The sequence below is a fragment of the Nicotiana tabacum genome, chromosome 12 (assembly GCF_000715075.1).
Source record: "Nicotiana tabacum cultivar K326 chromosome 12, ASM71507v2, whole genome shotgun sequence".
Taxonomy (NCBI): Eukaryota; Viridiplantae; Streptophyta; class Magnoliopsida; order Solanales; family Solanaceae; genus Nicotiana; species Nicotiana tabacum.
In genome coordinates this window covers 44,901,014-44,924,459 of record NC_134091.1, presented here as the reverse complement: position 1 = coordinate 44,924,459, position 23,446 = coordinate 44,901,014, and the positions used below count along the sequence as shown (strand labels likewise).

Sequence of the window (23,446 nt, the reverse complement as noted above, 5' to 3'; positions counted from 1 at the left end):
AGGAATTTTTTTATTCCTAGAGCTATACGATACATCCGATTAATGATAGAGAGATTGTCCATCCCACCATATTCCATGGTAGTATGAGTAGATGAGCCTCATGCATGGGAGCTTCAAAGAAGGGATCAAGCTGTCAAGGTTCTTTTAGGCGTTGAACTATAATTTTTCGTTGGGCCTCACTGATTCTTCATAGTTGTATGGGCTCCGGGCGGTCCATTAGAACCATTACTGCTATTGGATTGATATATTTGCGTCTAAGTTTTGCGCCACCCATTGAATTTGTACCCATTTTTAAAAAAAAGTTTAACCGATATCTAATTTTTGGGTGTATACATACACTTTTTCTTCTTCTTCGTTGTTGCTTTCTTCTTTTTTGTGCTTAGAGTTTCTTCTTCTTCTTAGTTGTAAAATGAGCTTGTTAATTTATTTTTATTTTTTTTGATAATTTGATGATTGAGTTTTGTTCTTTATAATTTTTAAAAGTTATGTTTCAAATTTGAGCTCATTTGAAGAGGATTTTGACGTTGAATCGTGTGTTGGATTGTTGAAATTCAAAGAACAAGTTTATCTTTCAGAACTTAAGATTCGAAATCTGAAGTTGCATTGAAGAGATTTAACTACTTAAGATTCAAATTTTTGAAGTTGCATTTGAAAGATAGAAGAACTTCATATTTAATTTCTGAAGTTGCATTGAAGAGATTAAACTACTTAAGATTCGTATTTCTGAAGTTGCATTTGAAAGATAGAAGAACTCCATATTTGATTTTTTAAATTTATATTTAAGAGATTGAACTACTTCATATCCAAGCGGGTACACTTTTATAAAAATTTGTGCAATACGGGTATATCTTCAAAGGTGGCTCCAAAAATGAATTAAAATGCTCTGTTGATATGTCAATTGTCAAGTTTCAACCATAAGCATTTCCCTCTTATAGGAATTTACATAATTTAAGATAATGTGCTCATAGGTAACAGGTTCTGAAAATTATATTACAATGTGGAAACTAATCCTAAGGTTTAGATACCGGAGAGCATATTGCAGCTGTTCTTAATTGTGATAGGATGACAAATTTCGCTTTAATGGAAAATTCCCAATTTTGTAAGACAAAAACAAATACAAGTACTAGTAATCAAATCTAACGACAATATCGGTCATACTATTTTCATTCATACTAGAACCCCGAATTGGGTGAATGGCCAAATAATTTTGTAATTCCTTATGAGGGGACAAATCAAGAAAACTTGAATGAGAGAGTTAAAATTTTGTTATGGAATGCTATATTACGGTGGATGTCTGTAACTTTCTAAAGGAGTAATACCCACTCTTCTACATTATCTCCATAACTCTCACTACTCAATACTTATGGTCCTAACTCTCATACCTCCATAACCTCCCTCATGATCTTCTTCCACGATCTCAAATGTTTAATATTATGTTTATGGCATTCTTTTGCATACTTATATATAATACTATAAATAGAGGATGAGAAGTGATATTGTACACGCTTGAAAAACACTTGATGAAATAAGAAAGTTTTCTCTTTTTTCTCTACATCTCTTGCATCATATTATTACTTTGAGCTTAATTTCTTAATAAATTTGTCTTTATTGAAAAACTGAAGGAAAAAAATCCTTTCGTAAGAAATAAGATAAAGCCTATCATAAAAAATAAAAAAAATAAAAAAACCTATCATATTACTAAAAACTTAGAGAAAAAGCATAAGTATCACTCTCATGTATAGCCGGATTTTCAACTACACATTTTATTTTGGAGGAGGAGGGGGGTTCTGTTACCCCTTCTGAACTATTTTAGAGTAAATTTATTTGCACCCTAAAGGCTTATGTGGCAAAGTATGTGTATTGCACTCTCCTTGAGAGATTAAGAAGCAAAAAATATAATTGTATTTTCTAGAAAAAATTACTTTCCTATTTTTTTGAATTAAATATATAATTCTTATTTTTTTCTTTTTCTTTGTTTTTTTCTTTTACTTCATTTCTTTTCTTCTCCGCTTCATGTCTTCACCATCCCATCGAACAACATTACTCGCCGACGACTTTTTCTCATCTTTCTTCTTCCTTTTATCATGCTAATCTTCTTTCTCTTTCTCTTTCTCTTTCTTTCACACACAATCACTTTTTAGAAAGATTTATTCATATGCAAAGCAACACAGACACTCAGATTTTGGAAAAAATCTATTACCGAAAAGTTTTCTTCATGCCGGAGTGGAGTCATTGAACTTTTAACCGAAAAAGCCTTCTTCCAACTCAGCAGATACGCATATACTCATATCACTCACCTTTTAATTATAACAATAACTACTTTTAAGCCACCAACAATTACTAGTCAGATTCATCATAAAAAACTCCTCTATCACAATAGCCATTTAAAGTTAACCTAGCATAACAATAGAAAAAAGAAAAAGGTAGATTAGCGGCTAATTGAAGAATATGGATAAATCTTTATTCACACTGGTTGGTAGTAACATGAGTAATGAAGAAGAGAAAAGATAAAGAAAAAAATAAATAACTAAAAAAAATGAAATGAAAAAACCAAGAAAATCAAGAATATATACTAGAGGGGTGGTAACAAGATAAATTAGAGAAACAAGAACAATCTGATGAATTTTAATTTTTGAAATAGGTGGAAATTTAAGTGGAAATTACACGTGTCAAGCGCGTGTTATTCACCCCTCTTCATAGGTCTAGTTATAACGTCTTTGGAGGATAATAATTATACTTCTAAATAGTTCAACGAGGTAATAAAACCGCGGCAAAGATAAAATATATAGTTAAAAATTCGAATATAGGTCCTGAGGTACTTATGACTTTTCCTAAAAGCTTATGGTAAAAATAGATACCGATTTAGTATTCGTTTCTTCCATTGGTAAATTGTTGGTCGATAATTGTTTAAACCATTTTTAATGAGAAACTACCAGCTGTCCATTTATAAGTAGCTTATTAAAAAAATTGACCAATTCATAAAATATTACTAATATTAGCCAATTAGTTATTTGTACCATAAAAAGGTCAAATTTTTGCCTTTTTTAGTGGGTGTTATTAAAATAGACTGGGCACATCTTAAGGAGCTGGAATCTCAGTTTTGGAATAGTTCGGTGGAGTTTTGAATTGAAAATTCGAAGTAGAAGATGAACATGAAAAAATGATATGTGTATCACACTGTGTATATTTGTGTATCATATATGTATCATATTTGTATTAAATGTGTATCACATGTATATCCATGTATACATATGTGTGAGATACATGCGTGATACATGTGTCGCAGAAAACATTTTTGAACTTAATTTTAACTACGAATTTTGATACCAAATCAGTCCAAATCACATCCAATCTTCCTCAAATTTTGTATATTGACTCATATGTGTGTTTTCAATGAATTTCAACCATACCCATTGAAAAATATCCTTATTTGCTTAGATTTTTAGAATCTTGTATATATTTCTTTTTGTATTTCATCACCTTATTTGATATCTCATTCCATGAAATTTCCTTTTCGTTTTGCATCTAATGTTGCTAATCATGCTTAAAAACATAAAAGGAGATCTCTGCGTGTGATTCTTGAAGAAAAGAATCTTATTTATTTGGGTTTTCAATTTTTGTAGTATGTGTTTGGCTAGTTTTGATAAGTCTACGATTAATGGCTAGAGGTTAGCAAGTTAGAACTTATTTGGGACATTTCTGTAAGATTCCTTTTTTAATTGCTGGTTACATTTGCTTTTATGTATCCTAATAATAGTTAACTCTTAAGTCTTATGCCTAATCACCAATACTAAGTCATCATTCATTATGTCTATGTAAATAGGAAAAATTGATAATTTCGAAATTGGTTAAGTGTATATTACGTTAGATTTGGTTTGATTTAATAATATTTAAAAGATCAATTTTATGTTTGTGGTTGTCTAATTTGTTCATAAAACCATTATAAACCCGAATTTTTCCACCCCGTAAATAATTTCATGGGGCGCCCACATTTAACTCTGTACCCACTTTTAAAAATATAAATAACTGATATCTAATTTTTTGGTATCTTCATATACATACACTTTTCTCTTCTTCTTTGTTGTTGCCTTTTTTTTTTTTTTTTGAAATCATGTCACATGTATCCTGGAGCTTTGTTATTGCTTTTTTCTTCCATGTATTCATGTCCTATGTATCCAAGAGCCTTTTGGTTTCTTCTTCTTCTTAGTTGCAAAACACTATTGTAGGTTGTGCTTGGGGTTTCTTCTTCTTCTTCTTCTTCTTCTTTACTTGCAAAATGAGTTTGTTAAATTTGTGGTTATTTTGATAATGTGATGATTGGAGTTTGTTATTTATGATATTTGAAAGTTATGTTTCAATTTGAGCTCATTTGGAGTAGATTTGAACATTGAATCGCGTGTTAGATTGTTGAAATTCGAATAACAAATTTATGTTTTAGAACTTAAGATTTAAAAATCTGGAATTACATCGAAGAGATTATACTATTTAATATTTGAATTTTCTAAAATTGTATTTAAAAAATAGAAAAACTTAAAGATTTGATTTCTAAAACTACATTTGAAAAATAAAAGAACTTAAGATGTGATTTACTATTTCATATTCTTATGGGTAAAATTTATAAATTTTTGTGCACGCAAGTATAACTTTGATGGCGGATTTGCTCACCTACCCCATAGCTCACATGCACTTTATAGTTCCTCTTGCAATCATGTGAAAGCAAAATGTAGAGCACCAATAGGCATTAAAAGGACAGATAATAGTCTATCCACAGCTCAGAATGACTACAGTTTTTTGTCTCCTCTTTTTCAAGCAAACACTACAAGAAGTTTTAAAAAGACTCTTCTTGGAATATTATTGGCTGACTAATCCAGCAGAAATTAACCTACAAATATAACATTATCTTCCAAAAATTAATAATAACAACTGAAAATCTAACTCTCTAAACCTTTTGGCCATTGACCAAAATAACCTAACCGTACTTTGAATATTCATCTACCAACTAATCATATACTCCTACTATGATAGTATTATATTCCAATTTTCACTATACTTGTGGCTTTCAAGATTCTGACAAGTGCCAGCTAGTTACAGAACAATAATATAAATGTGAATAAATTCCATTAAATCGTTGCCAAACATGCGTGTTATAATTGATTACTGCTAAATTTTTTTTTCCTTTTCCCCACTTATTCCTGTTAACAGTACAACTAAAAATCTCTGATTGAACATAAAACGTAATTAAAAAATCAAGACTTTTTCATCAGCTAACAATTATGTTACTATTTTTCCCATAGTATTTCCTTTTTACATTACAATTAAGTCTTTGATTTAACAGGAAAAACAATAAAAATCAAGACTTTTTACATCAGCTTTCAAAATATCAAGTGTTGCTCCATAAACCAACAAAGGAGTGAAGCTTCTTTTTACAATAAACCACACGCCATCCTTTTTTCCCTTCCCTCAAAAGGTTTTCTTTCTTAGGAGTTCTCACACATAATTGCTGGTAATTATCATCTCCTTATTTTAGTTAATTTACAAGTTCGACTGTCTAAGGAAAAACAATATTTGAAAAAAGTTCTTTTGTTGGTTATTTAATGTTTGACACCTGTATGGTAGTTGAGGATTCCTCTTCTTGAATTGTCAAAGGAATTTCCCAGATTCTAATCTTTTCAGCTAAAAAATATCTTTTGTCTTGTAGGATTTTTCCTTTCTTTTTATAACTTATTTATGGTTTGTAGTGTTTCTATTGTTTTCTACTGATAATAACTTGGGCATGTATTCTGTGAGTTTCCTGTAGTTATTATTACTACAGCAAACGTTCCAGGCGTGATGTTGACTGTTTGGTTGTGCTTTTCTTTTTTTGTTGCAGAATACAGATTAGCTTTTCAATTTTCTGCCTTAAACTTGGTGAAGTCTTCAGTTTGTAGCATCAGGTTTTGATTTTTCATTCTGGGGGTTGCTGAATTTTGGTGTATGAAAGTGTTGTGCATTCTGGGGTTACTGAAATTTTGCTGTTTCTAGGCAGATTTTGGTGCGCAGGATTGGTTATTTAATAGTGTGGTTGCTGTAATTTTGCTGGTTATCAGCAAATTTTGATCTTTGTTACTGAATTTGAAGTTATTCTTGTTTTGGACTAAAATTGTTGGCTAAGTTTGCAATTTTGGAACCCTAGGTGAGTAAGTCTGGTGAATTTCAGTGGTTCTGGAGTTCATCAGATGAAATGGATAGTAATGGGAATGGTTCTACTGAAACCTATAAAAACTTAGAGGATGGGGTTGAAACTACTGTTCAGAGTTTGGACTGTACCAATGATGTTGTATCATCGGTTCAGTTGGATAAAAAGTCCCTTGATAAACAGTTGAGCATAAGTTATTTGGAAGTGCCTAGTAATGCTGATGAATGGTCTCATGCTGTTCTCTCTGATGAATTAGATGGCCAGAGGACAAGTTCTTCATCACTCGTGGGCATTAGGTCTTCGGATGAGCATTCTGACGTGTGTTTGACTCCAGAAGTGAAATATCAGAGAACTCATCCACTACAGCCTTCTAGTGCCCCACCTCGACTTCGGGGAGGTTAGTGCTTTGCAGCTTTCTAAGCTTTTATCTGTTTATATACCATAATGAGTTGGAGAAAACCTGCAATCAAGATTCTTCTTCCTTGTGCATTTAGCTTAGTCTTCTCTTGGACTAATAAGCTTAGAATAGGAGTCCTAGTCCTTGGCAATGATGTAAATGAAAGTTAGAGAGGAAAAATATGTGAGAATACTAAGTGACAGGGATAGTAGGACTTGAATGATCCTTTGGGTTCGTTTTTTGTTTCTTAATGCTGTTCACTGGGAGTGTAATTTGGTATTTTTTTAAATATCCTTTGAGTAGTTTCTGCTATCTGGGGGGACTATAATGTATTTGTGTATTGATTCTACTTGGGATGGCAAAATAGTATAGAAAACTATTTTATTTATGATGTTAAGCATCAGTGTTGTCCTCTAGCTAGCAATTTGATTAATGGAACTGTTATTCGTTGTCCCACCAAAACTAGGGTTGGTTGCTCTCCTTTATTAAGCTTTCTCTGACTTGTCCTCTATGAAATCAGTGTAAGCTTAGTGTGAATCTCTGACTATCAAGGTTTATCCTACATTACTCAGCAAGTATGTAGAAAAGGTGGGAGTAACTTTTCATGGCGTAAACATAAAATAAATAAATAAAAGTGTTATGGCTCTAAGTTCTTACTCCTCGGTTCCAATTTACGTGTCATACTTTTCTTTTTAGTGTGTCCCAAAAAGTGCGACACCTTTCTATATTAAGAAACAATTTAACTTTGAAGATTTCATTTTAGCCTTACAACAACAACAATAACAATAACCCAGTATAATCCCACTAGTGGGGTCTGGGGAGGGTAGTGTGTACGCAGACCTTACCCCTACCATGGGGTAGAGAGGCTGTTTCCGATAGACCCTCGGCTTGCTCTTGGGGTGACTCGAACTCACAACCTCTTGGTTGGAAGTGGAGGGTGCTCATCACTAGAGCAACCCACTCTTGTCTCATTTTAGCCTTAATGAAATGATTTATAGTTAGACAAATGTCTATGGCTTGTTTTAGATTGCACGTTTCAAAAGTCTTTTTTTCTTTCTTAAACTCCGCGCCAGTCAAACAATGCCACAAATTGGGACAGAAGTAGTAAGTTTTTAAAATAGGTTTGACAATTGGTACTGGAGCTGGTAGACGAGTCCTTGAGGATGCAACTCAAAGTGGTAGCCTGGACCTGAGGATAAGGGTGCCAGAAGCAGAAATCGTGGCTTGGACTCAAACTAAAGGTGTCAGCATTGTCCAACGAGGTAGTTGGTACTCAAAGGGATCAATTGTAATGAACCAATTCAAGGAAAACTGTTCCACAATGATTCTGAAAGGGTTTGAAGGGGTTTATAGACTAAATTGGTTGTCCCTTCAACAACAAACTACCTTTTACGTTGGGATTTCGTGTTTAGTCTATAAAATTTGGTTTAAAGTAGGTAGAGGTTCCAAGTTCTAGTCTCACTAGGACCTATCAACAAAATATTTCCTTGTGCTAAGCCTAGAAAAGAAAAATATCTCCGCATGTGGGGGCGCGTGTTATAGACCTAAAATAAATAGATAAAAGTGTCCCATCTCTAACATGTTAAGCTTTTTGATGAGGTGGTCACATAATTCAACACCTCTTTTCCGTCTCATTCTCTTTAGCTGATGTGGATATTGTTCCTTACTTTAGGTGCATTAGAACTGTGTTTGATGCTCTAGCCCAATTTTATCGGATAGAAAAAGGGTTGCCATCTTCTTGAACATATCTTACTTTTATTGCATAAGAGTCTAGTGAAAGAGAGAATTGTTTGTGTCCTTTTCAGAACCAATATGGGAAATACTTAGATATAGATGGAGGACAAGGGGCTGTAGAAAACATCCTCGAGACTTCTCGTCTTATGTCCTCCACGCAGGCCAGATAAGAACGATCGCTCTTGAGCTCAAAATCTGATTTTCAATATCAAAATAGAGGAAGGACCTAAAATAGTCCCACTATCTTTGTGTTTGGACTCAAAATCATCCATATTCTTTAGTTGGAACTTGGAACATTAATAGTGCAGAATGTTTATTAAAATGGTGTACTTTTTGCCAAACCCAGAATAATCCGTTAAATTTAACTGAGACCCTAATCGTTTCATCCCTCCTCCTTTCCCATTACTTTGCCAAAATGCCATATCTTTCGGACTCTATCAAGAAAATTCAATACTTCTTTTGCTGACAAAAACTCCTAAATAATACTCCCTCAGTTTCAATTTATGTGAACCTATTTCCTTTTTAGTCTGTGCCAAAAAGAATGACCCCTTTCCTTATTTGGAAACAATTTACCTTTATACAATGATTTATAGCCACACAAAATATATGTGTCTCATTTTATACCACAAGTTCAAAAGTCTTCTCTCTTTTCTTAAACTCCGTGCCCAATCAAATGGGTTCACATAAATTGAAACGGAGGGAGTATCTAATTACAAAATAGTATGCTATCCATGAGTTATGTAATTTTCGTGATTGAATTTCCTTATTTCTTCAGTTCGAAATGATCAATACAACAAGAGAGATAGTTGTTGCGTGATATCGTCTTTGCATTTCGTTATCTGGGGTTTGTGCAGTGTTTAGTCAAGGTAAAAAATTTATAAATAATTTTCAACGTGACATTCCTTCCGACCATGACCACCATTACAATCATATACATAAAACTCAAAGGGAATTGATAGAGTACATGTTATTGCTGGTGCCGGTGCACAGACAAACTGAAGAAAGCGCTTCTTGAATGTCAGTCCAGATCAAGTTAGACGAAGCTAGTTTTACGATAAAAAGAAATGACTCCCTGAACACTAATTTCCCCCTATACATTGGAGTATGCAATTTCAAGTATTACGTTTTGGTTGCCTCCCTTTCTATATTTTTCAGTTTTAGCACTAATTAATTGTAGGATATAGTTGTTACAAAATGATATTCATAAGGGCAGTAAACCAGATGCTGAGTTTGCTCTCTCTAGGTCTGAATAATATCGAGCTTGATGAAGAAAGGAGAGAAAAAGAACACAAACATGGGTTATGTTGGGAGAAGAGGTCAGGTTGATGACTCAGTTAAGCCTTAACAGACTGTTTGGATTATGGCTAAAACTATACCACTTTTGTAAATATTATACAGTATTAGTGCTCCAAGTAAAAGAATATGAATGATTTTGAATCCAAACACAAAGATAGTGGACTGCTTTGGGTCTTTTATCAAAATAGATGGAATAACTGTCACAATTCGTTACTAGCTAAAATAGTGCCATCATAAATGAAACTTCAAAAAAAAATCGATCTTCGAAAGCGTTTTCCTTCCCGCGGGCCCCCCTTCCTTCTTCAAGCCTTTCCTTTAACGGCAGGGAATTCATACCCTTATCTGAACTTGGTTGGCTTTCTTTTCAGCCTTAGTAAAACAGGGAGTGAGTTGGTTCGAACATAGAAGCGTTAAGAAAAGGGTAGTCTTGTGTCTAAGCTCAATAATGAATTGAGGCACTCAGATGACCTATCTAAGATTAGATGGAATGGCAATAGAAGTTCTGCCTCCTCTCTATATTAATATATGTGCAGATAAACCCTGCAACACTGACTTGGCCAGCTCTATGATAAAAATTACTGTCTTAATATTCACCTCTATAAAGCTAGTGCTTCACTGCGAGTTAAGGTTCTCCAGAGAAAGAATTTTCTGTCAATTTTTCTGCTAAAAATGTTTCTGTGTTTCATCTTATCTTTATTCTTCATTCATTTTCATCCAAATTTTCAGAATGTATTTAATAGAACTGGGCCTCGTCTTGCAACTCTCTTCTTAAAAGGAGGGTTCATTGACCTTTTTCATCTCAAGGTTAAAATTTATCATTGTTAGTTGTCTCAGGTATTCCTTGAGTTATGCATCTCTGTACAGCTATCTTTTGGAAGTCTTGCTTCCTCATTATCTACCATCTGCTTTTTGATTGTAGTTCAAGTTACTTTATGGGTCATATATTCTATGAAGAGGCTGAACTCTTTTTGAGGTTGCATTTTCTTGCTAGAGTTTCATAAGCTAAATTATATTCACCTGCACCTTTGGTCCAAACGTCAAGAATTCTGGCTAGTGCTCTGTGTTGACAAGTTTTACCACTATCACAACAAATACTAGTGAACCTCCAAAAAATAATATAGAAATAGAACTTCCTTTTGAAAGGAATGAGCAGTAGGACAAAGAAAAACCAATGCGTCAAAGAAATTAATGACAAGTAAAACAAACATCGTTTGTGGAGGACAGGTTTTGACAGACAAAAGATATCGAACCAAGCTACTAAAAGATGGAACCATGATTTAACACCAATGTTTGGACAAGCAATTGTAAACAAGAAAAATATTTAATATCCAAAAGCCTCGGGCGTACTAGCTCTACGTTTTCCTTCTCCATACAAGAGGGCAAATCAGGCTGCTTTTGACTAGTTCACAGCTTCTTTATATGTCTAGAGTGGCAAAATACTCATGAAATGAAACTTCAGAACCTCTTGAGTATTATTTGTTGAATATCTGGTAATTAGCAATATTGGTTGGGTCATCTATAAACATAGTGTAGCAAATCGGTGAACTAGCTTCACGTGATTTTTTGTTTATTCTTTTTCTTACTGTAGAGGTAGACCAAAGAAGTTTTGGGGGAGGTGATTAGGCAGTACATGGCGTTGCTTCAGCATACCGAGGACATGGCCCTTGATAGGAGGGCGTGGAGGTAAAAAATTAGAGTAGAAGGGTAGTAGGTAGTCGTGAGCCATGTATTTTCTTTTTAGATTTCTATTACTACCTGTCGTTTCTCTCGCTTCGATTTTCTTGTTGTCCTGTCGTCTCGCTGAGCACTAATCACCTCCCCTACTTGTGGGATTACGTTGGGTTTTTGTTGTTGTTGTTGTTGTCGTCTTTTCCTTACTGTCTTTAGGAGAGCTTAGACATTTATATCTCTGTTGATGGGGATAACGCCAACAGTTGTGGTTTACTGGTTTCGATGTTTTCCTTTCTCATACACAAGACATTTGTATTTTTGTTCTACTTGTAGGTTTGGAGTATTGCATTACTGCACCTGTGACTACTCGCAGAAATCTTTTCCTTGAAGGCCAGGATATGGCATTTTCAAGATCTATGACTGAGAGGAGATTGGATAGACTTTCTGAACGTGAGAAGGTAAGTTTTGCAAAGTTATTAATGTCTCCAGCTTTGCAGCGCCTATGCTCTGATAACCAGTTGTGTAGTGATTTCCATATGAGATTCTATAATAGTCTGAAAAGGTACAACATGCTGTAAGAGTTGATAGCATTTCTTGTCTCGATTATGATATGCCTGTCAATGTGTTAGAAGTTGTTGCGACTTGTTAGAGTTTAATTTTTTGTCCTTTAATCTAATGTTAGCTTGACTTTCTTATAGTTGATTGTAACTTGAAACATGAAAAGCTCCTTAAATGTTAGAGATTGATAAGGAGTAGAAAAACCTGATCCTTATCAAAAGAGAGTAGAAAAAGCTCATATGGGAAGTGAAAAAGGAATAATTGACACTGCTTGTTATCTAAATAAATATGATTTTGCTAAACCAGTAAAACTTAAAAGAATCTAGTGTTGAGAATTATGTTCTCAAATGATGCTTAGACCATATGAAGCTTTCAATTGTATTGACCAAGTTCTTATTTGAACTTACTGATACAACTTTACTTTGACCATTTAGTTTTTGAGCCAGTTTCTTAGTTTTAACTGATGGAGTCGATATGCCGAGTCAAGTTGCAGTTTTAAGTAGTGGCTGAAAGAAAAATCACCCTCTTTAATAAAAACAAATTTTTGTGCTCACAATCACACACATTCGTCTTGATTCCCTGTTTCATTACATAAGTGGTCCATGTTCGTATCTGAACATTTAGCAACCAATTGAATGGCTTAGATTCTTACTATCTGCCTGTGTCTGTATGGAGGCACAGGACTGCCCCTCTGCAGCCTCAGAAGGAGGCACTACGAGAAACCTACATAATTACATGGTCTTTCTTTACTTAATGCATTTGGAAAATGATATGCTTTACCATTTTCTTGCCGTTACATTGCTGATTCCTTGTTATTCATTACTTTTTTCTCATATTTCCTTCTGTTCTTAATGCCACCAGCAAAAGCTCATCGTGGAGCTGGTAAGGATACAAAGGGATGGAACAGTAGAGGTTGACCTTACTAAGAGTACACCTGTAGCTTCTGAATTGTTGGAACTACAATCCTTTGAAGGAACCATTCCTACTGTAGACAGGATTATCACGGATTTTAATAAGTCAGTTCCAAAGTTGAAAATTGCGGTGCTTGTTGTTGGTACCAGGGGAGATGTTCAACCATTTTTGGCCATGGCCAAGAGACTTCAGGCATGTTGGGAGTTCTAAATCACCATGTTTATAACTGCACCGGTCATATATGTTCTCTGTCTTTTGCTTCTTGACCATCTATACATGCCTTTATGATTGTATCACTGCAGTCTATGTTTTTCAGCGTTCTTTCCAGAAATACCTTAGTGATCCTGCGGTACCTAAATATTGGCTTTTCTTGAGTGACACTTCACTGGAGAGGTCTGTTAGATGAACTTCTAAGTCCTATTTCTTTTAGACGCTGTTTCTCTACTTTTCCATTCTTTTTAGTCACGGAATTTTAAGATTGATTATGGTTGAGATGCTGTAAGGTAACAGGATGGGCTTACCTTGGACATGGGCAATTATCAGCTAACATTCAATTCGATTGTATATATGGAGATAGTTTTTAGAATTAAACTTGGACCTACATGGATGAAACAAATACTAAAAAGAAAGGTGTTGCATTGAAATTAATATGTGCGAGGAAATTGTCTGCTTGCATGTTCAGTCTTTTTCAATGGCATGAGAGTTGACAACTTTTGCTGCTTGACTGGTAAGACATTCTAAATATGATCTTTCCAGTAGCCTCGTGGTCAATGAAGTCGGAGGAGAACCCTGAGATTTCAGGTTCAATTCCCAGAGAGGCAAAAATACTAGGTCATTTTTTCCATCTGCCTAAGCTTTGGTTGGCAGAGTTACCCAGTATTTGTACTGGGGTATAGAGAGAGGGAGGGAGGGAGGGAGAGGATCTTTCCAGTATTATTACCTTCAGATTTAATTTCTTTTCTTGTGTAAGGTTGGATTAAATTTATTTCTTGGTTTTGGCCTCTTCCGGGGCATAATAATTTCCTTGTTTACTATCTAATGTTCTCGTCATTTTTTGTGGTTAATATTTGATTTTTTTGTGAATAATTGAAAATATTTCAAGTATAAATTTTGCGTTTCCATCTTTCTAGTAGTAGTTTATGTTCTTTCACTCTCATTGGCGCGGAATATTGTTGAATTTGCACTTTGATATCTTCATATTTTGGTTAAGAAATTGTCCGTTCGTTGAGTTAATAATTTGTTCAGTTTCTGATCAGTTCTATGCATTCACAGGTGTTTGGTCATTGTGTCAGGCTAGCAACCCATTCTAACTTCCGCGATTTTGTCAAATCAGCAGGCGTAGAATTCTACCCATTGGGTGGTGATCCTCGGATATTGGCAGGATGTAAGAGGTCTTCGGGATGCTACTTTGTTTTTCTCTTTCTTGTTTTTGCCTGTGTTATCTGTACTTTGTCATGGGTATGTATTAGGCATGGGTGTGCAAGTATCCGTTATCGGTGAGCATAGTTTTCTGCAAACTTTTGGTGTGTTTCAATGAATCAGCATAAAGTTCTCACACCTGTTTCACACACATGTGAATCAAGTACGTTAAGTTAAATGAAGGACTCATGTAGCACAGATTTGGGCCACCTATGCCGGTGGTAATATTTTATGACAACTAGGATGGTGGTAAATTGATTTTGAGAGCTATCTCCTTACTAGTGGGATATTAAGAGTGCTGCTTATCCTTTGCTATCCAGTTAAGAAGATGGACTTTGGGCGTAATTCGACCTCCAAAGCTAACTGTAACTGATGAGTTTTAGGATTGACCGAGATTGTGTAAGGAAGACTGCATCCTGTACTTCCAACCAATGCAGGACACTCTAACCCCCTCCTACCCTGTCCTGTTCCGACCCGCCCGGGACAAGACGAAGCATGGATAACATAACATAGCGCCCTACATTAGGTAACACAACAATAATGATGGGTCTAGCTCTGATACCAAGTTAGGAAGATGGACCTTAGCTCAACCCAAAAGTTAGCCCGTGAGGTGAGGGTTGCCCTAGACTGTAAAGAGGCTATAGCCACACTTTCAACCAATGTGGAATATTCTAACATATCCTATGAGCAATCATGGTCATATCGAGCTTCTTTTGTTCTGTTACTCCCCTTGTCCTAATTTATATGGCACACTTTTCTCTATAGTCTGTCCTAGAAAGAATTTCATCTTTTTATATTTAGATACAATTTAACTTGAAAATTCTCACTCTACCCTTAATGATATAGTTTATAGCCAAAATTTGTGGTGTTAAATATGTTTGTGGTTATAAATGTTTTTTATTATGGGTAAAATTGAAAGTTAAATTATTTTCAAAATTATGGGTAAGAATTGCAAGTTTAAGTTAAATTATTTTCAAATTTAGAAAGGTTTTTTTTTTAAACGAAAATAGGTTGGCATAAACTGAAACAGAGGAAGTATCAAATTCCACACATTAATTCCAGTTTTTATGATATAACTAAGTTCACTGGATTGATTAGCAGACAATAGAGTTTGATCAAATTGCCACATAAAGAAGGCTGCATTTGGGTTCCGATTAGATCTAAGGTTTGAACTAAAATTCAATAATTATTCTACAGATCAAATGTCTAAAATTTGTTTTAGATCACAAAATTCAGAAGTCTTTTCTTTCTTTCTTAAACTCCGTGAGTAGTTAAACGGTGTCACATAAATTGAGACGGAGGAAGTATTTATTTAATACGCAGTTGGGAAATTTGTCTTAAAATTTTGGAAACTTTTCTACATACGTAACAGTCAAGTTTGTATTGGAATCCAGTATGAAATAAGTGGCTCATTCACATACTTGTACAAGTAGAAGAGAACTTTGTGACATGGTAATATAGAGTTCCTGTTTGCTGATAGATCCGGTTAATGTGGACTAAGTTTTCTATTTTCTGTGGAATTGCAGATATGGCCAGGAACAAAGGTCTCATTCCTTCTGCGCCAGGAGAGATATCTGTACAACGAAAACAGATAAAGGCTATAATTGAATCTCTTCTTCCGGCTTGCACTGAGCCAGATACTGAAACTGGTGAACCTTTCAGGGCACAAGCAATTATTGCAAATCCTCCTGCATATGGTGAGTTCAGAAAGGCTCTCTGCACTAACCACTCAGTTCACCTATCTGATATCTGGAAATCTAGTTCACATGTGGTCCATGATTTATCACATGGAATTATAATATTGTTGGACATTCTTTGAAAAAGATATTTCTCTGAGTGTCTTTTCTTTGTGGTTTATTTTTGAGGGGTTGGGGGTTGGGGAGGGGTATTATTTTTCGTTCAGATGTTTGAGTCGAAAATCTGCCATCATAGGCTACATATGTTCGACCAAATTGGAGCAATATATCAATCAGTAACTACAGTACATTTCTTCCAACAGAATAAAATAAGTGGAGGAGTGAATGCAACTTGACTGTAAGGAGAGGAGCTACTATGTCGAGGGGTGAAGTCTCTTAGTTATGTTACGGAACTCTGCACTAACCACTCAGAAAGGCTCTCTGCACTAACCACTCAGTTCACCTATCTGATATCTGGAAATCTAGTTCACATGTGGTCCATGATTTATCACATGGAATTATAATATTGTTGGACATTCTTTGAAAAAGATATTTCTCTGAGTGTCTTTTCTTTGTGGTTTATTTTTGAGGGGTTGGGGGTTGGGGAGGGGTATTATTTTTCGTTCAGATGTTTGAGTCGAAAATCTGCCATCATAGGCTACATATGTTCGACCAAATTGGAGCAATATATCAATCAGTAACTACAGTACATTTCTTCCAACAGAATAAAATAAGTGGAGGAGTGAATGCAACTTGACTGTAAGGAGAGGAGCTACTATGTCGAGGGGTGAAGTCTCTTAGTTATGTTACGGAACTTATCTTAGACGAGATTAACATGAAGTCACATAACATGAAACTAGACAAACATATTAGTGTATATGAAAGACAGGATAGCGCTGTAAGCTCCGGCCACAAAGATAACTTTGAATCATACTCAGGTTAGAATTGCTTGAAATGTGTTTGGCCTAATAATGTTGTTTATTTACCACACGTTTAATTTCATTTGACACTTCTAATGTGGTGACTAGAAGCTATCTGGATTTGACCTTCTGAGGAGCTCATTACTGAATAGCTACTCCACTACCCTAGCTGAGTCTTACAGTTCAGATATTACATATTACATATTTAATTGCTCTGCCTTAACATTGCTCCTTCCTTCTCTCCCGTCAGAGTAGGGCGTCCTCTTGTCTGTAGATTGACTTGTTGTCGTCTCTAGATATTGACCTATGTCAAAGAGGTTGGGTTATTGGCCTATAAAGAAAAGTCCACCTGGTGTTTGTACTTTCTGTATCAAATTCATTAGCTTTGTGAAACTGCTTCCAACAAGTAGAGTCCGTCCAAACTAAGAAACTTGTTAATCTCCTTTGAGTGATCCCAAAAAGTGGTTATACCATGCATCTTTAATTTGGGAAAAGTTATCAGCTGAATCTCAGGAAATGAGTATTGATAATTTCATATACATTTGCACAACTTTGGTAAGTTCCATATTGGTTTGGGAGCAGGTCATTAAACAACAACAGGATACTCAGTATTATTTCACATCGTGGGGTCTGGGAAGGGTAGTGTGTACGCAGACCTTACCTCTACCTTGTGAAGGTAGAGAGGTTGTTTCCGTTAGACCTCTTGGCTCAGGAAAACATAAGCACCACATTTTGGGAGCACCGGAGCAGGTCATTCTTATGTTATTATTTTTTAGTAATTACAGCAGCACCCGTTGGGATCATACTGGGTTTGTTGTTGTTGTTAATTACAGCAGCAGGAGTTCACAAATGCCATTCTTTTGGAAATCATAAAAAGTGAACAGCTTAGGAGGAAAGAGACTTGATCTTGAGCTTATGCTCTATAAATAAATGTCAAATAAAATATAAACTGCTTTATTGGTTTTCCTCAATAGTCCACAAAATAATATTCATTTTGATGCTTTCCTGGACTTTATAGACTTCTTCTATCATATATAGTTCTAGTCTTTCATCACTGTACAGATTTCAGCAACCTCTTGTTGCTGTTTTTCTTAATAAAATTTACTTATCACAATATGGTCAACAGAATGGTAGTTAGGTCCAAGTCAACTTATAAGCATTGTTTTACTTTTCTGGAACACCCTTTGTGACAGGACATGCACACGTCGCTGAAGCTCTTGGGGTACCCCTCCACATCTTCTTCACAATGCCCTGGACGTAAGTTCTAATTGAGATTTTCTTCATTATATTGGATATTTCATTTTGACAAGTCGATGCACCTGCACTTGTAGTATTGGTCAACGTGCAACTGTGTAAAGTCCATTCCTCGTATAAATCATTGATGAAACAAAGTACCACTATTTGATTTCTATTTCTTTTAACTTTCTCTTTGAGAAAAGCCCATTTCATTGTAGGTAGATGCTCCTCGCTATGTGAATGTTTTCTAGATTTGATGTTGAGTAGTCCATTCCAAGGTAGTGTTTGATACCTTTCTCGTATCAGCTTAATATCTGATGTGTGCGCCATCGACCCACATGATATCAGCCATTCTAAGGTGGCGTTTGGTTCAAAATTTTGAATAATAGGTTCTACAAAATTATTTCAAGTTACTCAAACAGACTCCACCAAAGAAAAGTACGAGTTTTTGCAAAATGTCGTACTTTCCTTTGGTGGAGTTTCTGTGGGAACACTGTTCTTGCAAAAAGTCAAACTTTTCTTTAGTGGAGCTGTGATGAAATTTTTTTTTTTTTTTTTGCAAAAACTGTTTTTCAATTGTTTGAACCAAACACCGCAGTGCCCAATGTTCTTGTGAAATGGGAGGCTTTATAGAGCAGTTGGAAGAACTGTTTTGCACATAGAATGTAATGTGAGTCCGTTGCTGAGTTCTCATTCTTCGTCAAATTCTATCATTTGTTTGTTTGTATTAAGCGTCACCTCAATATTTTCAACATGATACCTTCTTACACTTTGTTAATAGACAGGCCAACTTATGAATTTCCTCACCCGTTGGCTCGCGTACCTCAAGCTGCTGGGTATTGGGTATGTTTTCAGTTTCTTCTTCTGAAAAATGTTCTGCCATTAATGTGTCCGAGTCCTGTTATAATCCCACATTTTTTTCTTTCCGATTCAGCTATCTTACATAGTTGTGGATTTGCTGATCTGGTGGGGCATAAGAAGTTACATCAACGAGTTTAGGAAAAAGAAGCTGAATCTTCCTCCTATAGCCTACTTCAGTACGTACCATGGATCAATTTCTCACTTGCCAACTGGCTACATCTGGAGTCCTCATGTTGTGCCAAAGCCTAAAGGTATATATCATCTCCTCGTTGGTGTCTGGGTGCTGGTTTTCTTTGTATTTTTCTTTTTCACTTTTCTTTTGTTTGCTTGACATCCTCTGATCATTTCTGCTATTTTACTTCCTGGAGTTTTGTATCCGCATGTGTGCATTCACTCTCTGTTGCAAATGCCTGATAATTTTGTTTGTTGATTGGTGCATGAATTCGTTAGCGATCATGTGGTAGGTGTCATAATCAGATAGTTGATAGTCAAGAGTACTGCAGAGCAAGTGTTATACCAAGTGGCTGTTTAATAAGTTAAATATGACGTCTGGAGCTGTGTATTTTGTTTTACCGAATAATTCAAGTCATTGTATTTTAATTATTGAAAGTATCAGGCTACACTGTCTCAAGGTTTTCACTAGTGATTTAATTCTCTTTAATGATAGATCGGAAACTAGAAGTGAATCGACAGATAGGAAGTCATATGAAAAGTAATGACTTATATTTAGTTATGTATATATTATGAATTAAATTAATTTTACTGAATAGTAAAGTTCTGTTTTTAAAGTATTCATTTGTTTGTATCTATATATTATCGATTATCGTTATTTTTTTAATATTTCATCAGGTAGGCTGCTAAATTTGATTTTAATAGATTCTTTAGGAGTTGTTAAATGACATTTAGTGTTTTATGAGATCATACAATAATCAAGTTTATATCACTTAAAAAATTTAAAGTATTTATGTGGCACTTAATGTATTAAGTAATCTTCTGATCCCATTGTCAAACATGGTTAATATCTGATCACTTTATACGTTCAAGTTTAAGGGCTGAATTGGGTTAGTAAACAGCCTTTGTTTTTCAAGTACATTTCCTTCAACATTGTCTCCTAGAGGACCAATTTATGTAGTACTTTAAACCATTTTCAGATGTCATCAATATGATTCCAAATCGATATGGATGGTCCTCAATTTCTTGTGGAATATAGGGGCTCTCCAATTTAGAAAAAGAGTATTTCTATGCTAGTCTCTCCTCTTTCACTCCCATTAATCCCCTCCCCCCATCCTGAATTCATGAAAAGCTCTTTTCTGCCTTTTCATGTTCTACTTCAGCCATTGGTCTTAGCAGTAATGTCTGTTCATATTGTCAATCTATTTGATTTGTCATAAAATATATTGATGAAATTTCATTAATTTGCAGATTGGGGCCCTTTGGTTGATGTAGTTGGCTATTGCTTCTTAAACCTTGGGAGTAATTACCAACCTCCTGAAGAATTTATCAAGTGGATCCAAAACGGGTCTAAACCCGTATATATTGGGTTTGGGAGCATGGTAAGTTTTTCTAACATTCAAGAAGTCCTCTGTCGAAGTATCAGACAATCCTTTAATCCCACTCTTGCGACATATTCCCCAGTCGGTTTCCTTGTATAATATAGAAGTAACTTATTTCTAGGTTTATTACCATAGGTGGAATACTTAGTTTCCCACTGGCAAGTTGCGTGAGAGTATTAGCTTAATTGATCCAATTTATACGTGATAAACTTACATTAATCGTTGATGTGCACCATCTTCTATCTGACTGTATTTTTGTTTAATCAACTTTAATTGTTAAAGTATGTAGAATGTGTAAGGCATTTGCTATTCGTGTCAATTAAAAGTTATGCAATCTGGTAATATGATTAACAATTTGGTCTCATACTTCATTTTTGTTTCTGCAATGTCCTACTTTCTGATTCCTTTGTTCTGTTTGAAGCCTCTTGAGGATTCCCCGAAAACTACAGATATAATTTTGGAGGCACTGAAGAATACTGGGCAGAGGGGAATCATTGACCGAGGTTGGGGAGATCTCGGTACTTGTAAGTTCTCTCTTTCTTGCATTTTTTGTTCATTTTATTGCGTTCTGCACGTTTCTGACTAACCTTGAAATTGATCATATCTAGGTTGAAGATAAAGCTAAATCTTCAAAGAAAAAAGATGTGAGGGGATGGTCTGTTAAATAAAATTCTCCATATCTAAGCCATTTAACTGGCATAACAAATCTCCCTTAGCTTTCCCGTTCTCCCCAACCCCTAATGCACAACCCAAAAACATATTCCAAGGCCAATTACTTGCACAACAAAGAGAGATAAAGTTCAGGGCCTAGGATGGTGGTATGGATTTGGGCTGGGGTTACGATAACATAAACCATTAAGCGGATAGACCAGGAGTATTTGTATTTTCACGTTATATTACTGAATGGACGTCACTTACAGAGGTGAACTGTTGTATTAATTATAAAAATGTTTGTTATTCCATTCATATGTAACGGATTGCATGTGGAAATGTTCTAACACTGAGAAACATCGTCTCTTCTTATTTTTTCTTTTGTTTGACCTGATGTTACAGTTCAAGAGATTCCTGAAAATGTTTTCCTTCTCGCGGAGTGCCCTCATGATTGGCTTTTTCCTCAATGCTCAGCTGTGGTGAGTACTTTGCTTGACAATTTATGAGCTACCTATGGAAATGGGATAAAAATTATGATAAACTGATGTTCAACCCTTGGTTATAATGGATTCTACACACACTTGTATAACTGCCATTTTTATCTCCAGTCTTTTCGATGTCTGGATTGTGATGATTAAATTGTCAAATACAATTTCTGATGTGCTCGTGGTAAATACCTGCTTGTAGGTTCATCACGGCGGTGCTGGAACCACAGCAACAGGACTACGTGCTGGGGTAATGCTCTTTCTCGATCTCATATCAGTAGTAGCATTCTAAATGGTTGACCTAAATATCGGCATAGATGTCCATCAGATTTGCTCGATAGTTTGCTCTCTAAGTTATATTTGAAAGACCAGATAGTCTTATGCCATGTTTGCAATTTTTAAATCCACAGTGTCCAACAACTATAGTACCATTCTTTGGTGATCAATTCTTTTGGGGCGAAAGAATTTATCAGAAGGGACTGGGACCTGCTCCAATTCCTATATCACAGCTTAGTGTGGAAGGACTCTCTGATGCTATAACTTTTATGCTCCAACCTGATGTAAGAACCTATGTGTCTCCCTACCTAATTGCATACTCCGAAACTACTAGTTTCTGCAACTGATCACTGCAGAGCAAAGCGCATTTTAGCAGTGTTCGCTGCATATTTCCATCTGCTCACTGATAGAAAATTGCTCATACAGGTGAAATCCCGAGCAATGGAACTAGCTATATTATTAGAGAACGAAGATGGCGTTGCAGGTGCAGTTGATGCTTTCCACCGGCATTTACCTCCAGAAATGCCATTGCTAACCCCACCTTCTGAGCAAAGCGATGGTCCAAATCCATTGCAGTGGCTTTTCACGAGGATAGGACGAATCTGTTGCCTGCCTTGTGGTTCTTAGTTGAGAGACTGCACTATAGAGTAGTATAGTTTAAGCTATTTCATTTTATTTATTAATTGGTTGTATGGTTTCAACATATCATTCATTTTATTTACGGGTCTTATCTAGGTCTGAAAAGAAATAAAGCAAATTACATGGTAGAGCTTTATATGTTTATATATAGGTTTTTCATAGTGATGCTTGTCAATAACACCATGCACTTTAGTTCAGACTTCAGAGGAGAATGTTCTCTTCCTCCCCCCCCCCCCCCGGGGGGGGGGGGGTATAGATAACAAATTCGTTGGTTGGTGATTGGTATGTGTATATACTATGATTTAAGTTTATTTTAATTGTTTATTTCCAGTATTGATCATTAGTGTGGTAATTTATTAGGTAGAATGTCGATAAGAAGCCAAGAAATAATAATCAACGTGGAGTGTAAGTCAATACTGTGAAAGAGAAGTAGACGGTCCTTTTCTTGAGTTGGCTGGTCTGCGTTATCCTTAATCTTTAAACTTTTTTTTTTTTGGTAATTAAACTTAATTTGTAACAAGAATGAACGACAAAAAATAAATAAACATTGGTCGATTCCAATCTAGAGTCCAATGAAAAATAACTTGAGTCCCCTTGTTGCCTTTGGTGCAGTACTTTAGAATGGAATCTTTCCTATGGTTGTAATATTCTAAGTTTATATGCGTATCACTATTGCATATCTACTTAACTGTATCTAGTTATATACATTGTATAATAATGATGTAATGTGTATTTAAGTGAATTTAAACAAATATAAATTAAATATTACATGTTATATATTGTATAATAATGGTATAATTATATATAATTGTATAATGTGTATATAAGTGTGAATCAAAGTATGTAAATTAAAAATACATGTTATTTAAGTTAAAATAAAAAATCCCACGATGTAAAAATATACAGTGTATATACTAGAAAAATGTATGGTATATATAATATGAGAGCGGAAAGAATCCTTCAGAACGGGGAATATGAAAAAAGGGG

The 23,446-nt window shown here is 35.2% G+C and overlaps 1 protein-coding gene across 3 annotated transcripts; it reads left to right on the top strand.

Annotated features, from left to right (window-relative positions):
- Positions 1-5,134: 5,134 nt before the first annotated feature.
- On the top strand, positions 5,135-22,792 carry LOC107797598 (sterol 3-beta-glucosyltransferase UGT80B1). 3 transcript variants are annotated; one of them, XM_016620497.2, is made up of 15 exons: positions 5,135-5,503; positions 5,870-6,572; positions 11,607-11,731; positions 12,693-12,935; positions 14,016-14,127; positions 15,689-15,859; positions 17,952-18,015; positions 18,780-18,837; positions 18,929-19,106; positions 20,278-20,408; positions 20,830-20,932; positions 21,462-21,538; positions 21,747-21,794; positions 21,955-22,104; positions 22,247-22,792. In XM_016620497.2, the coding sequence occupies exons 2-15, from the start codon at positions 6,221-6,223 to the stop codon at positions 22,445-22,447; spliced, it is 2,013 nt and encodes a 670-aa protein (XP_016475983.2). In that variant the 5' UTR covers positions 5,135-5,503; positions 5,870-6,220; the 3' UTR covers positions 22,448-22,792. The 3 variants fall into 3 exon arrangements, with proteins under 3 accessions (XP_016475983.2, XP_075082534.1, XP_016475984.2); XM_016620498.2 differs by lacking the exon at positions 5,135-5,503 and adding an exon at positions 5,532-5,694; XM_075226433.1 differs by lacking the exon at positions 12,693-12,935.
- The last annotated feature ends 654 nt before the right edge of the window (positions 22,793-23,446 follow it).

Coding starts and splice junctions, on each gene's coding strand:
- LOC107797598 (XM_016620497.2), top strand. CDS start 6,221: ATGGATAGTAATGGGAATGGTTCTACTGAAACCTATAAAAACTTAGAG. Junction 12,936..14,015: donor CCATGGCCAAGAGACTTCAG/GCATGTTGGGAG, acceptor ATGCATTCACAG/GTGTTTGGTCATTGTGTCAG. Junction 18,016..18,779: donor TTCTTCACAATGCCCTGGAC/GTAAGTTCTAAT, acceptor GTTAATAGACAG/GCCAACTTATGAATTTCCTC.